General features: G+C 36.3%; 1 protein-coding gene across 1 annotated transcript in view; it reads right to left on the bottom strand.

The window, feature by feature from the left end:
- The window catches only part of ADCY5 (adenylate cyclase 5), a 243,840-nt gene that overhangs the window by 73,963 nt on the left and 156,255 nt on the right, over positions 1-13,622 (bottom strand). The window contains exons 2-3 of the mRNA XM_060687913.2: positions 4,032-4,181; positions 1,556-1,677 (exon numbers count right to left, since the gene is read on the bottom strand). Of these exons, the coding sequence (XP_060543896.1) occupies positions 1,556-1,677; positions 4,032-4,181 (272 nt within the window). The remainder of the gene's footprint in view (positions 1-1,555; positions 1,678-4,031; positions 4,182-13,622) is intronic.

A 13,622-nucleotide genomic window follows, 5' to 3' on the forward strand; every position in this document is an offset into this window, starting at 1 on the left:
TTTCTCAGCTATTTTTGTTTCTAATGGCCTAGGAACGACCATGTACTCATCTCTATGCTTTTAAGCAAGATCCCCCTTTTAAAAGCAGTTTTTTGCTTCGCTGGCATCCATAAATATGATTTAAAGGCAGTGATGGTGCTGTCTAAAGGCTCTGATATTGGGGGTCTAATTTGTGTATATAAGGTATATATACATAATTTATATGTGTATAAAGTGTATATACTTTATATATACTTTATATATAAAAGTCCCAAACAGTTACCAATCTGGCATTAACCACACCAATTAGGGCAGGCTATTTCTAATTCAAGAGCGTAAACAGTAACGCATTGATGAGCCATGCTGTGCTATTTTGACTTCAGCTGATTTCTTTTCAGACAATTTGATGAGACTAAAACAGTAAATTCAAGCATTTCTATTTGTGTGCTGGTACAGAACTTCTTCATCTGCCTCTTTTGGAATCTGGCCAGTTAAAACCAAACATTCTAGTTTTAGCGTTTTACAAATTAAGATACTCAGATGGATAAAGGATACAATCACTGCTTGCTAAGCAAGAAAAACATCTCCTGCTTACCACCCAAGCCAAGGAGATTCAAACCCTTAAAAGTAAAACTAGCTATAAAGTCAGGTTTTTCCTTTCTACTTCTTTCATAGAGAAATTCCTCAGCATTTCACATCCTAAATTCTCCAGATTTTGCTGGTTAAATGTATAAGATATATATAAAGCTCTATAAGCCACCCAAATGTAGCTATATGAAATATGCACACCCTGGTCCTGTGTGATCTTTTACATAAAATTGACAGCAACAAAAATTCTGTTTCCCCAGTGCCCCCTGCCCTTACTCCAATTTCTCTATGAATTAGGGAAAGAGAAAACTAGTAAATACAATACCAATTAATTCACCTCCAAGCTATCAAAGCCAGAGGTTTATGGCTCAGTTCAGTTTTAGCTTAGTAAACTGTATTGTATGAATGCAGCCACTGTGGTTTAGAAACCATAATTCATGGCTTAATATCATATTTGAGCAAAACTAATCATTATTGCTCTGGTCTTCCCATGCAATTTTTCCATGCAAGAGATATCTAGGTGTTCTGAATTGACAAGATGTATCAAACAAAGAACTCTTGCAATAGTTGTGCCTACTGCCTACTTTGGAATAAAAAAGTGTATCCTGGGAATATGTAACCTAAAGTGCCAAGGCCACAGGTAGTCCTCCAAAGTCTTGGACGTGGCTATCCAAAGCCCTTTTAAAATTCCTAACCAACTTGTAATGTTTAATGTGGCAGAAGATGGAAAATATCAAACACATAGGAAACAATAACACTCAATATATTTCATGTGTTTATGTTTGATCCTTTCTTTATCTACTTTGGCACTAACATGCCATTCAAAAACCACAAGCAGACACTTTTAATGTGTGAAGAGTTGTGCACCTCTGGGATGGGAATTCAAAAACTCAGCAGAAGACATGGATGTCTCCCCCATTTCCTTCCTTTTTACAAAATTGCTATGCTGAATTATGGTTGCATCCCACCCCTTTCCCTCTGCACATACCTGACATTGTCATGTTTCTGGATATAAATTTTATGAAACATCATATCTTCTTTTTTGGCATTAATGTCAGCTTTCATCTCCATGGCAACATGGCGAGGCAGTACAGAAAGCAGGAGACGCTCCTGTGGAATCAGACAGATAAACCAATTAAAACATCTGCTCTGGCTTCAATTTACAACACAAACATGCCTCTCTTTGAAGATCATGCTAGCAAAATTAAACGGTTAGTTAATGATGGAAACATAGAACTAAACGTATTTCCAATAAAGCCTGCCCTTATCAAGGCATCTAAGATTCTGTTCCACTTAGTCAATAAGCAAATCAGGGATGTCATAGAGAAAGGGATTTCCTCCAATTACAGTTTGGATGGCCAGCTGTCCATAGTCCCCAACTCAGTTGTGGAATTCAACTTTCTTATATTTGCGAGGTTTTGTCTATATAGCCTTAAGAAGATAAGTAACAACCAGTATTATAACAGAGAAACAAGTCATTACTTAGGTCCACTTCTTGATTTTTTTCTTTCTATGCTATAACACAGAGGTCCCCAACCACTGGTCCATGGACCGGCACTGGGCTGCAGCATGAAAGAAACCAGGTTGCACAAACAAGCGAAGCACCATCCATGGGATGCAGGCAGCACACGAAAGTACATCCCCTTCGGCCCATGGAAAGACCATTCTCCTGATGCCCAAAAGACTGGGGGCCGCTGCTATAACATATAGTCACCTTTAAAACTGTAGGCACTTTTTGTGAAATTTCATGTTCCAATAGATGAACAGAAACAGTCACAACCTTCTCAAAGTTAAATGTGGCAAATTTCTACAAACCTGGATATTGATATTATGTATGTGCATTTGCTTACAGAATCAAAGTGAAAAATAGCAAATATGGCAGGTTCAAAAATTTCAGCACCCTTAGAGTCAGCATTTCATGAGGCTCATTTGGCAGGAATAACAGCTTTCAAAATAACAGTTTCTTTTCGCCAGCTTAGAATCTTTCTGTTCTTGATTTTGAAAGCTTTTCCCACTCTCCCTTGCAAGTTGTCCCCCAATTCTCCCTTGCAAGCTTAGTATCATTCCCTGGCCTTCTTGCATGCATCTTTTCAAGAATGCACAATTCTGGGAAGTGTGAAAGTCAATATCTTTCTTTTCTATAAGGACTTCATATTTGATTGGAAAGTGCATTTTGGATTATTGCCTTATTGAAATATCCAATCTCTTTTCAATTTCAGTTTCTTCACTGACTGTGGGGACTTTACTTCTGGGATACATTGATAATTTAACTCCAAAGTCCAAACCATCATTGAAACCATTTTTCCTTCCAATATTTCCTGTGCCAGAACACCCCACAATATAACAGAGCACCCCCAACAACCACCTTTTAATAACTGAAAGGTTTATTGTCTTGAAATGTACCATCTTTTTTTCCCCCAAATGCATTTTGTATGGCTGTGGACAAACCCAATTTTATTTCATAAGTTCAAAGCATTTTTTTCAAAATACTTCAGGTTTATCAAGGTTTTCTTTTGCATGCTTTAAACAATGGCTTTTCTGATGATATAAGCTGAAAGGTTTCCTTTTGTCAACTCTCCTATACAGTTCAGTGTTTTGGAAGCAAAACTGTACCGTTGACCGATGGACAGCTCTTTTAGTGTCAACTAAACCTCACAGCAGCTTGTCTGTAGTGATTTTGCAGATTTGACCACTTTTTCCTAGTTCTCCAGATTTTGCCTTGATTTCAACAGTTCTGTATGCCTAGCATTTCTTAACAGTGTTTGTCAAAACCGAAATTGCTAGTTGGAAGTGTTTAGACATTTTTATAGTTTTCCCTGGTTTTGTAAGAGTGAATTATTTTCAAATGCTTGGGCAGCTGCTTAGAGAAGCTCACGACTGTTGAAAGCAGACAGAAAAAACACTCAGACTTGAGAGGTTAGAAGGCTCACAGTATTTGTTACCTATGAAATTGTTCTGGTGTGGCATCTTATGCTCTATGATAGTTTGTTCCAGCTCACAAAAACTGATTGTTAAAGTTTCTGGAATTTTGCAAGCTGGTTTGAGAGCACAGATGCCACAACAATGCTACGGTAGTAATGAAGCCGGTCATTATGCTTTCCAGCACATTACTGTAACATGTTTTGGTCATTCACCCAACATGAGTGCAAGATGGTAGGTACAACATTTTGATCGAAGACTCACCATTTTTGTACATGCGTGCCAAACCAGTGCATGTGCAAGAAGAGTGAAACTTCAATTGCTATGCCATGCCCATCACCATTGCAGTTTGACACCTCTGCTCCTTATGGATTCACTCAAAGTTGCAAATTTCACATTGGCCACAGATAATTGACTTTTCTAATCTGGTAGGGATATTAAAGCTTTGAGATCTATTGGGTTTTGCCCATGGAGCCTGAAAAGTCAGAGACAGACTTTGGAAATTTTACATTTTCATTGTTAAATATATCCTTATTGTCATTTACCTGTTGTTGGTTTTCTCTCTGAGAATGTAGGCGAGCTTGAATGCATTCCCTTGTTTCCTGAAAGGCCTGTCTTTGGGACACCTCAGCCGGATAGTGTGTACATACCCCTACAATGTTTGTGCAGATGAAGATGAGGATGTTGGACACCAGCTGCAAAGGTCACATGGGTAGGAGAGAAAGACAAAACAGGTTATGTTTCATAAACATGTTCTAAAAATAGACATATATAGTAGTGGCCAAAATTGTGGAAACCTTTGGGGAAAAGTGTATTTTCTAAAACTAGCTAATAACACCACTTTTTTTTTTTTTTGGAGTAGTACCATAAAATTATATATCAATGGAAAGATAATTTAACCAAGAATGTAATGCAATAACTTTTATGAAGGATTTGCTATCAGAATAGCAGTTAGTATAAAGAAGAAAAGTGAAACACGTAGAAAAAACGAGATATACAAAAATTATCACCATAGAAAAAATGAGATATACAAAAATTATCACCGTGTCAGTTAATAGTTGGGGAACCTTTAGCATGAATTATGGCAATTACAACATCTTTCCATGGAGTGAACCAAGTCTTTTAGTTCTGCAGCTGTTATAATGTGAAACCAAGATTGAATGATTGCTTCTATTAACTGGGTTTTATTGCTGGGTCGCTTCTGACTAACAAGTTTCTTTAGTCAGCTCCATAGATTTTCAATTGGGTTAAGGTCTGGGCTATTCCCAGGCCATTCCAGCAGTGGAATATGATTATCTTGAGACTCCAAAACAAGTGGTGTTATTAGCCATCAAACCTCAAAAATACACTTTTCCCAAAAGGTTTCCACAATTTTGGCCACTATTGTAACATCTACATCTCTTTGCCCTGAGAGCATAAAGGAAGATGTATATACCATTCTAATAGCATCTATATAAGCTCTTCCTAAAAACCACTGACTTCCATGACTCAAGTAGCAATTAAAGCTAATGTACTGTCATCCAATACAAAGGTTTGTGAGTTCAATTCCTAGTACAAACTCTGTAGAACAGCATCTGGCTACTCATGTAGAATTGTCAGTGTAATCTCTTCTTTTGATAATTATTGCACACTGCTTATAATTTATAAATAATTACCTACTTGCCAATCAACCAACCAACTTTGGGTATTATTATATCTTTTTTTGAGTCCTTATGAACCAGATGATTTTTTTTCAAATCAGCAATAAAATATGGTAATTATGAGTGTCCCAGAATGTAGATGGAACGATTGTTAAATATTTTTATCTATTTTCCCTTTAGCATCCTAAATTAAGATTATGAAATCTTAATTTCTCCCCTATAGAGAATCTGGCAAATCCTTTATTATGATACATTATTGCTTAATCAGGCATTAGGGCCTTGCAATTGAATTGTTCCAGTAAAATATAGGGCTACATGGATGCCCTCTTAGGCTATGCTTTCAAAATCACTTTACAAAGTCTTATGCCCTAGAAATAATGCCTTTGTTGAAACACTATTTTAATCCAATGTTCCTTTGTTGATCCTTAGAAATATATTGAATACAGTATTGTAAAGTACAGTATATGCTTATAATACATTTCTAAATACCATTGTTACACTGGCGTTTTCTGGAAATACTTCAATCTTGGCCTATCTATCAAACATACATTTGACCACTAATGTGTCTAAGACTGTATATCTATTTCTACATGATGACTTGTGGAAGTAAACAAACTAAGTTTTTGATGAATGACTCCAACCAACATCACTTATAAGCATCTCTATATATGGCTCCAAAGTCATAAATGAATAACATCTTTCTTCATCTTTCTTCTTTCTGTACGGCATATGCCTTACATTTCATGATAGGGTTCAACTTTTGTGAAGAGCTTCTAAATTTAATTTCAAATAAATAAACAGAAAGTTGTGTTACTGTGAGTCAGCTACTCAATCACATTAAAACTGACCACAAATTGACCTTTGTGTATGTAAAATCAGTCACTGTGGTTTTAAATCATAATTTATGATTCTGTATGCTACATGAACCTGAACAAATATGAATTGTTTTAGTAAGCCATAACTAAAGTATGGCTTCAGGTAGCCTGTTAATTCAGTCTACTGAAATATTAAAGCAAGATAAACAGATGTTGACAAAGCTGTAAGTAAATTAATAAACTGTCTATTTGATATTCTGTCTGCTTAAATATTTTAATTTAATCTAATGAACTACTTGAAGATGTTAAAATGGGACCAATACATTTAAAATATTTTTGCATATTTATAGTATTGTGTATTGATAAAATAAATTTTCTGAGGAAACGTTATTTCAAGTTATGGCAATCATTTATCAGGTTGCAATAGTTACACATCAAAACTACATATTATTTTTATCTTCTGCAAATGATAAAAAAGACAAAGATGGACACAGAGATATTGTTGTTAATGCAGTATAGTTTTTTTTTAATGCTCAAAACTTAAATGTTCAAATTGAAACTTTCCCGTTGTAGTAGAATTGTTGGGATTATTCTTTAAATTGTTTATTTTAGATAATAACAGACAATGCTAATGTAAAACTGTATTTGATATTGTATATTTTTAACAATTTTGTACACTGCCCATGGAAATATGCTATCAAGGCAGTTTAGAAATGTAATTAATAAACAGACTCTTACAAAATTAATAGCTGTTATTTATAGCTACTGTAAATGCTTAGTTTTATTTAGGCCATGAACAAACCATTGTACTTGGAATCTGGCTGCAAATCCCTGCTCATTTATCTGGGTGTAATGCTGCTAACCTCGAAATTGCTTACTATAAGTAACATTGTTCTGTAAGTAAATTTTCAGTTTAATCAAGGCTGACGCCTGCTGAGTTTACAATCATTTCAATGTTGTTCTCTTGGCAACAATACTAAAATGGCTCCGCCATTGTTTCTTTTGGGATGTTTTGTTGATTTTCCAGTCTCTTCCAAGTACTAAGATTTCTGGTGGTCTCCCGCCAAATATTAATTAACACCAGGGCTAAATGTTGACACTTGGCGGAGGGAAGCTTCAAGTACCTTTCTTAGATAGCAACTCTTGAGCCCTCTCGCTCCAATAGAGCCATCTGTGTTCCACAAAAGTCTCTCTAAATCTTTGGGAGTCTTCCCAAATAACTTGAGATGGGAGGGAATGGGCTGTTGGGAGAGGAAGAATATTTCTCAATATTGGATCTTATGGATCCCAAGTACACACAACTATTACAACCACTTTTGAACCCATAATTTATGTTGTTAAGTGAGACATTTGTTAACTGAGTTTTTGCCCCATTTTACAACCTTTCTAGCCACAGTTGTTAAGTGAATCACTGCAGTTGTTAAGTTAACTATTGTTAAGTGAATCTGGTTTCCCCATTTGCTTATCAGAAGGTCGCAAAAGTTGTTCAGAAGACCCCAGGACAGGGGTGGGTTCTACTTACCTTTACTACCGGTTTGTAGCGGGGCTGCGCGCGCAAGCAAAGTGAGCGCATGCACTCTTCTACGCAAGCACAGAAGCTTCTGCACATGCGCAGAAGCATTTTGATGATGTCGGAGTCGGTGGGCAGAGCCTCCCGCTGGTTTTACTACCGGTTCTATAGAACCGGTGCAAACCAGGGGCGCTACCACTGCCCCAGAACACTGCAACCATCATAAATATGAGTCAGTTGCCAAGCATCTGAATTTTGATCATGTGACCATGGGGATGCTGCAACGGGGTAAGTGTGAAAAATGGTCATAAGTCACTTTTTCCAATGCTGTTGTAACTTTGAATGGTCACTAAACAAACTGTTGTAAGTCGAGGATCACCTGTACTTATTAAATATAGGGACATTCCAAGAAAATGTGAATAATGTTTTGCTTTAAAGATCCGCAGCAGGCAGTGGCCTTATGTGGTCGTAGTTAAAGTTAAATGAGTTAGAATGCTTTTTGAACTCTGTTAATGAGGAATAAGCCTTTGAAAACCAGGAAGCAAAGTCTGAATTGTACAAGATGACAGAACGAATTACTGACTGCATTGCCTCCTTCTGAGATGATTAATAGCAAATGGTGTGCTACTGTCTTTCAGGATACATGATCAGAGGTTTTTTAAGCTGACAAAAAACATTATAGTATGTTCACCCTAAATCTAAATTAAACCACTTGCTCTTTTTTCACTTGTAGTTTTTCCAGATGATGGATTTATTCTCTGGAGCCCATGCATTGAAGGAATCAGGGAGTAATTCCATAATGTGCGAGAGTGCTGGCAAACCATCTCATCAACTCAGCAGTCAATTACAGTGAATTCTTCCTGACTTTAGAGTATCACTGAAAAACCACCCATCCAGGCCTCCAGAGCTTTTTATGCACCAATGAGAGCAGCAATTATACCAATTACCCTGTTGCAAATCTCCATAAAGTCAAGGTGATGAGCTATCCCAAAATAAATAGGAGTCCTGGTTGAAACTGTATTTCATGCATGGTTTACCTAATATGAGACAAGAATTAAACTTTTAAAATGAGATTTTGCGCCCTATTCCTACCTTGAAAGCAAGCACAACTCATAACTATAAGGGGGTGGAATTCAATTAAGACACTAAAAATGAGCTTCAAATTGATTTCTAAGTCATGGCTAACATTACTATGACTGAACATGTTCCAGACTACCTGACTATAATACAGAAACTGCTTATGTAGGAAAAAACAGAATAAAAATTAATTTTAGAAGCATATCTAAAAATCACCCAGGAAAGGCTCATATTGTTCATATCATAATTATAATATTCCACATAAATTATTACAAAATGGAACCCTGGCATTTTTCTACCTGTAATTCTCCATCTTCCAGTTCTTCTGTTTATTTAGCTGTCCAAATGTCTCCTGATCCCTGATATAATACAGCTCTTTCTTTGTTGCTCAACCTTCTTGCTGGAACTATCTCCCAGAACAAATTGTAGAAAACATTTCTCTTTCTTCTTTTTTCATATCACAGTTACATTTCTACTACACCTCTGGAACAATCCTCCAAAATAACCAGCACATGACTATCAAACTATGGCAGAAAATATCATGAGGGAAGTTCTAAAGAGTATTTGGAAATAATTTACAACAGCATTTCTCAACCTTGGTCATCTTGAAGACGGGTGGACTTCAACTCCCAGAATTCCCCAGCCAATCAGCCAACAATGCTGGCTTGGGAATTCTGGGAGTTGAAGTTCATCCGTCTTCATGATGACCAAGGTTGAGAAACACTGATCTACAATATTGTGAACCATGGATGATTTCTAACATATTTATCAGTAGGATGCAAAATGAGAATCTTTTCTCACTTCCATGACTTTTTAAAAATGTATTAGTTGAACACCACATCATTATCATTGCAGCCCTTCTATTTCTCTCTCTAATTATGCTAATTAAATTACATGCAAACACACATGCCTAACCGTAGTAATTCATTAAAAGTGAAAATGAAAAATATAAGCTTGTGTTTCTCTTACTTTTTCTTTCATCAAGTAGAAACCAAGTTCTTGAAAAGGAGAATTGTTTGACTTGTGGATCTGGAACCCAAAATTATTAATAAGTTTACAATTTAGTCACTTCAGGATAGTGAAGTAAACAATGCTCGGTTGAAACCTAGATCTGAATACATATAACTGAAATCAGTGGCGTCTACAGGGATGGCCAAAATAGTCAAGTTGGTAATTGCCACAATGCAAGCAAAGCTCTACTCTTTTATGTGCCTGCATTGTTAGCAACAGCAAGCAAGCAGGGTTTTGATCACACGGCATGACCTCTGTCTTGCAATATTTCCTCCAGAAGCCACTGGCAGTAGTATCAATGGAGGAAAGGGATCAAACAGGCCTGATCTGTGAAAGCTCTGCTGCTTTTGTAAGTGTATCATAATGTCACACATTTGTCCCCAAAGTGGCAGAATTTTGTAGAGTGAAAGTGTAATAATTTTCAGAAAAGCAGTGGGACCCTGTGGATAACTTTGATGGTTACTACTGTATGACTAATCTTTTCTCAGCAAAACAACTCTACCCCTACTTTACCAATTATGTCTACAAGATATATGTACCACAGAACACAATATTCTACAGAAAGGTTTAACTTCAACCCAGATGATCCCAATCAGCTAGAATTCTTTGCCCTAGAAGGAGCTTTTAAAACCACAGGACCTCCCACAGAAATCCAAGAAAGCATAAGACAATCATAGCACAGACCAAAAGGAGACAAGAACAGTACCAACTCAGAGGGCAAAACAGCCCTCAAAAATCTAAAGAAGGACCAATCTATCATCATCCTACCGGCAGACAAAGGACAAACCGAGGTTATCATGGACATATCACAATATATACAAAAAGCCAAAAATTACTGGAAGACAAGGAAATTTACATCCTAGTGAATGCCAATCCAATACAGAAACTAGACAACCAGACCAAGAGAATTCTCAGTGACCTTACCAAGAAAGGTCAAATCACTAACTGATTCCTCACTAGCCATTCCCCACCAATCCCTCACTCATTCCCCGTCAGTCAGTTAGAACTCAAGAAACTTCTTGGATGAGATTTGAAATGTTTTCAAAGAACAAAACAAGAAAGTTCAGTTTTCTTTTGGAAAAAACACTTTGGGATAAAATTAATGTTTTCTAGTTGGGTTATGTAATGTCTGCATGAAAGCCACCAAGCTTAAAGAGCACCAACAGTTCATTCCTGAGCTACAAATATTCTCTTCTATTGGTATAAAACATATTCCATTGTAATTGTGATATCACAGAATTTGGATATTCACAGATTAATTTATCCTATTTGTGAAATTTGATTACAATATAATATTTGCAAGATAACTACTGTATATCCTTGTACAAATATTTAGTAGGGAGAATTTTGGCTTTATTAATTAAGAATATTGGTTACAAATTGCCTTTGTTAATTTACAGTTTTGCAACTAACTTCAAAAATTAGGCATAAATCTGTCATTGTTGTGTTTGGTGAGATAAACCTTGTTTAGGTGCCTAGGGCAAGAATGTTTCTGTCCTTCCTAGGTTATACATATGGTTAGGAAGTTCCTATTTATACTATGGACAATTAATAAAAGTGTCAATCTTCTCAGGAAAACTGGGGAAGAGAAACACACTCTCATTATTCCTGGTACTATATTTTAAATTTATTATCAATTTGATTTACATTTCTCTATAATTTTTTTGTTTAAGTTTGCACAGAGTTGCTTGTGTATATTTTAGAAATAATTGTAGAATTTCAAATAGAAAGTGTTTGATATAATCTACAATTTTTCAAGTATTCTAATCTCATTTAATTGCTAAAAGCAGTATATTGTCAGCATTAAAACATGCTCACTGTATTAAAAAAAAAGAGAGGGGCTTACTTATAGCACATTAATACCTTCTTCCAGACACTTAGTTGAAAAAAAGTAGTATATCAAAATAAAATTACACTTACAATAGCTCGTTTTAGTGACTGAAGTTACAATGGCACTGAAAAAAAGTGACTTATGACCATTTTTCACATTTATGACCATTGCAGCATTCCCATGGTCATGTGATCAAAATTCAGACACTTGGTAACTGACTTATATTTATGACAGTTACAGTGTCCTGGGGTCATGTGATCAACTTTTGTGACCTTCTGACAGGAAAGTCAATGGGGAAAGCAGATTCATTCAACAACTGTGTGACTAATTTAACTGCAGTGAATCACTTAACAACTGTGGCAAGAAAGATTTTAAAATGGGGCAAAGCTCACTTAACAAATGTTTTGCTTAGCAACTGAAATTTTGGGCTCAATCATAGTCGTAAATCGAGGACTGCCTGTATCTTAATCCATTTCTAGGTCAGGAGTTAAATTACCCTGAAAGTTAATCAAGGGCTATAATTACAGTTTAGCTTTAAACCTTTCACAGCTAGTAGAACCTTGATAATTTCCTTGGGTCTCTGGATCCTCCTCGTCCTCCTTTGGGCACTTGTACTACATAGATTGATCCAACATTTGCTTCATGTATAAACCTCTACGTTGACTTTTCTTCAGTGCTTTTGAGTCACGAAGAACCTGCAATTCTTCAATAGTCTGAAACCGCCTAATCTCATTGCTCGTGCTTGCTTCCTTCTTTTCTGAATCCAACAACATTTCTTCCTGCCTGCTCTTTGTACATTTTAACTTTGTTTTTCCCTCTCATGACAGATGCTGAGGGTGAGAAAAAAGGAAACTGTTTTCTCCCAGATCTTTCCCATCTTCAGACTATCACCTGCAAATATAGCCTAGAGATCATGTGATAGGATGGCATGCAAATATTAGCTTCCCTATTCCCTCATATTAAGGCCTTATCTTAAGCACATATATTGTAGCTTCTCCTTAAATCATTTTACAAGGAAAGATTTCTATTGTAATTTCATGTTTTGAAGCACATTAGCTGTTCTACTAAGCAGTACTTCCTTATTTTCTTATGATTATTTTGATTTCACCCTGAATAAAGGCTGCACAAAGAGAAGGGAGAGATAGCACATCAGAGCTTTGCAATTGTCATGAAAGATTCCAAGAAAAAAAGAGCTTGCAGGGGTACGCCATTACTGGAGCCCCTGTCTGCATTGTCTTGACCCAGGTTAAATACCACTCTCAGCAATGGAAGTCTAGTAGCTACCTTTGGGCCAGAAATTCTACTCATCTCAGCTAACTTCATAGGGTTATTGTCTGAGGAACTACAGCACTACATTTGTCTTCTTCAGCTCTTGAAGAAAAGGTGGGAAATAAATTGAACAAAGAAACAAGCCAACAAATATATTCCTTAAACCAAGCAGGCAGCTGCAGAGAGATATAGACAGAGTTGCTTTAATATCTGGACTCCGAACATTATTCTTTTTTTTTTTTTAGAAATAAACTTCTGCCAACTTACCCAAAAATCAAACAAGAAGGCCACTGAAAATTCTTATTTGATGAATAGATTTCACACACATTCATACATACATACATTCATACACACATAATTGCATCTTTCAGAGATAAGTTAACTTGAGAGCAATTAAGGAGCCTGACATCTAATACTAAGTAGATTTACACAATCTATTAGACTTGGTGAACAGAAGGTTGTCTGATGTATGGACTGTATATTGTTTGAAAATGAGCAATTGTTTCTGTGTGTTTGAATGAACCAGGTCATTTCATTAAATCAACACGTAGTTTATTGGTTTTGGCATTTCATGTCAACAGAACAATTGTGGTTTGTTAATTCAAGTTTAGGGTTTAGTTCTCCTCAGACCTCATCACAGGAACACACTGGTTCTCTGACTGATCTTTGTAGAGAACTGATTGTATTGTTTTAGCAGTGGATGAATCATTGAAGGAACATTTATATCTTGTTTAGTTTAGTGAGCATTTTTTCCACTTCAAAACTAGAACTATCTTTAGTGTTGTCTGTCACTTAAAATCCTGAAGGGGATGGGTAGTAGCTTTGTACTGTAATTAATCAAAGGGAAGCCTGGTTCAGCCACTACAAACAGAGCGACAGACCAGCTTGTGTCAATATGCTGCTCCCCTCTGTTGCATTTGTATTTGATTATTCAGACACCAGATGCCATGCAACAGGCAATTATGGGCAGAAATCATGATACA

The sequence above is a fragment of the Pantherophis guttatus genome, chromosome 1, assembly GCF_059756535.1.
Source record: "Pantherophis guttatus breed Tessera chromosome 1, ASM5975653v1, whole genome shotgun sequence".
NCBI lineage: Eukaryota > Metazoa > Chordata > Lepidosauria > Squamata > Colubridae > Pantherophis > Pantherophis guttatus.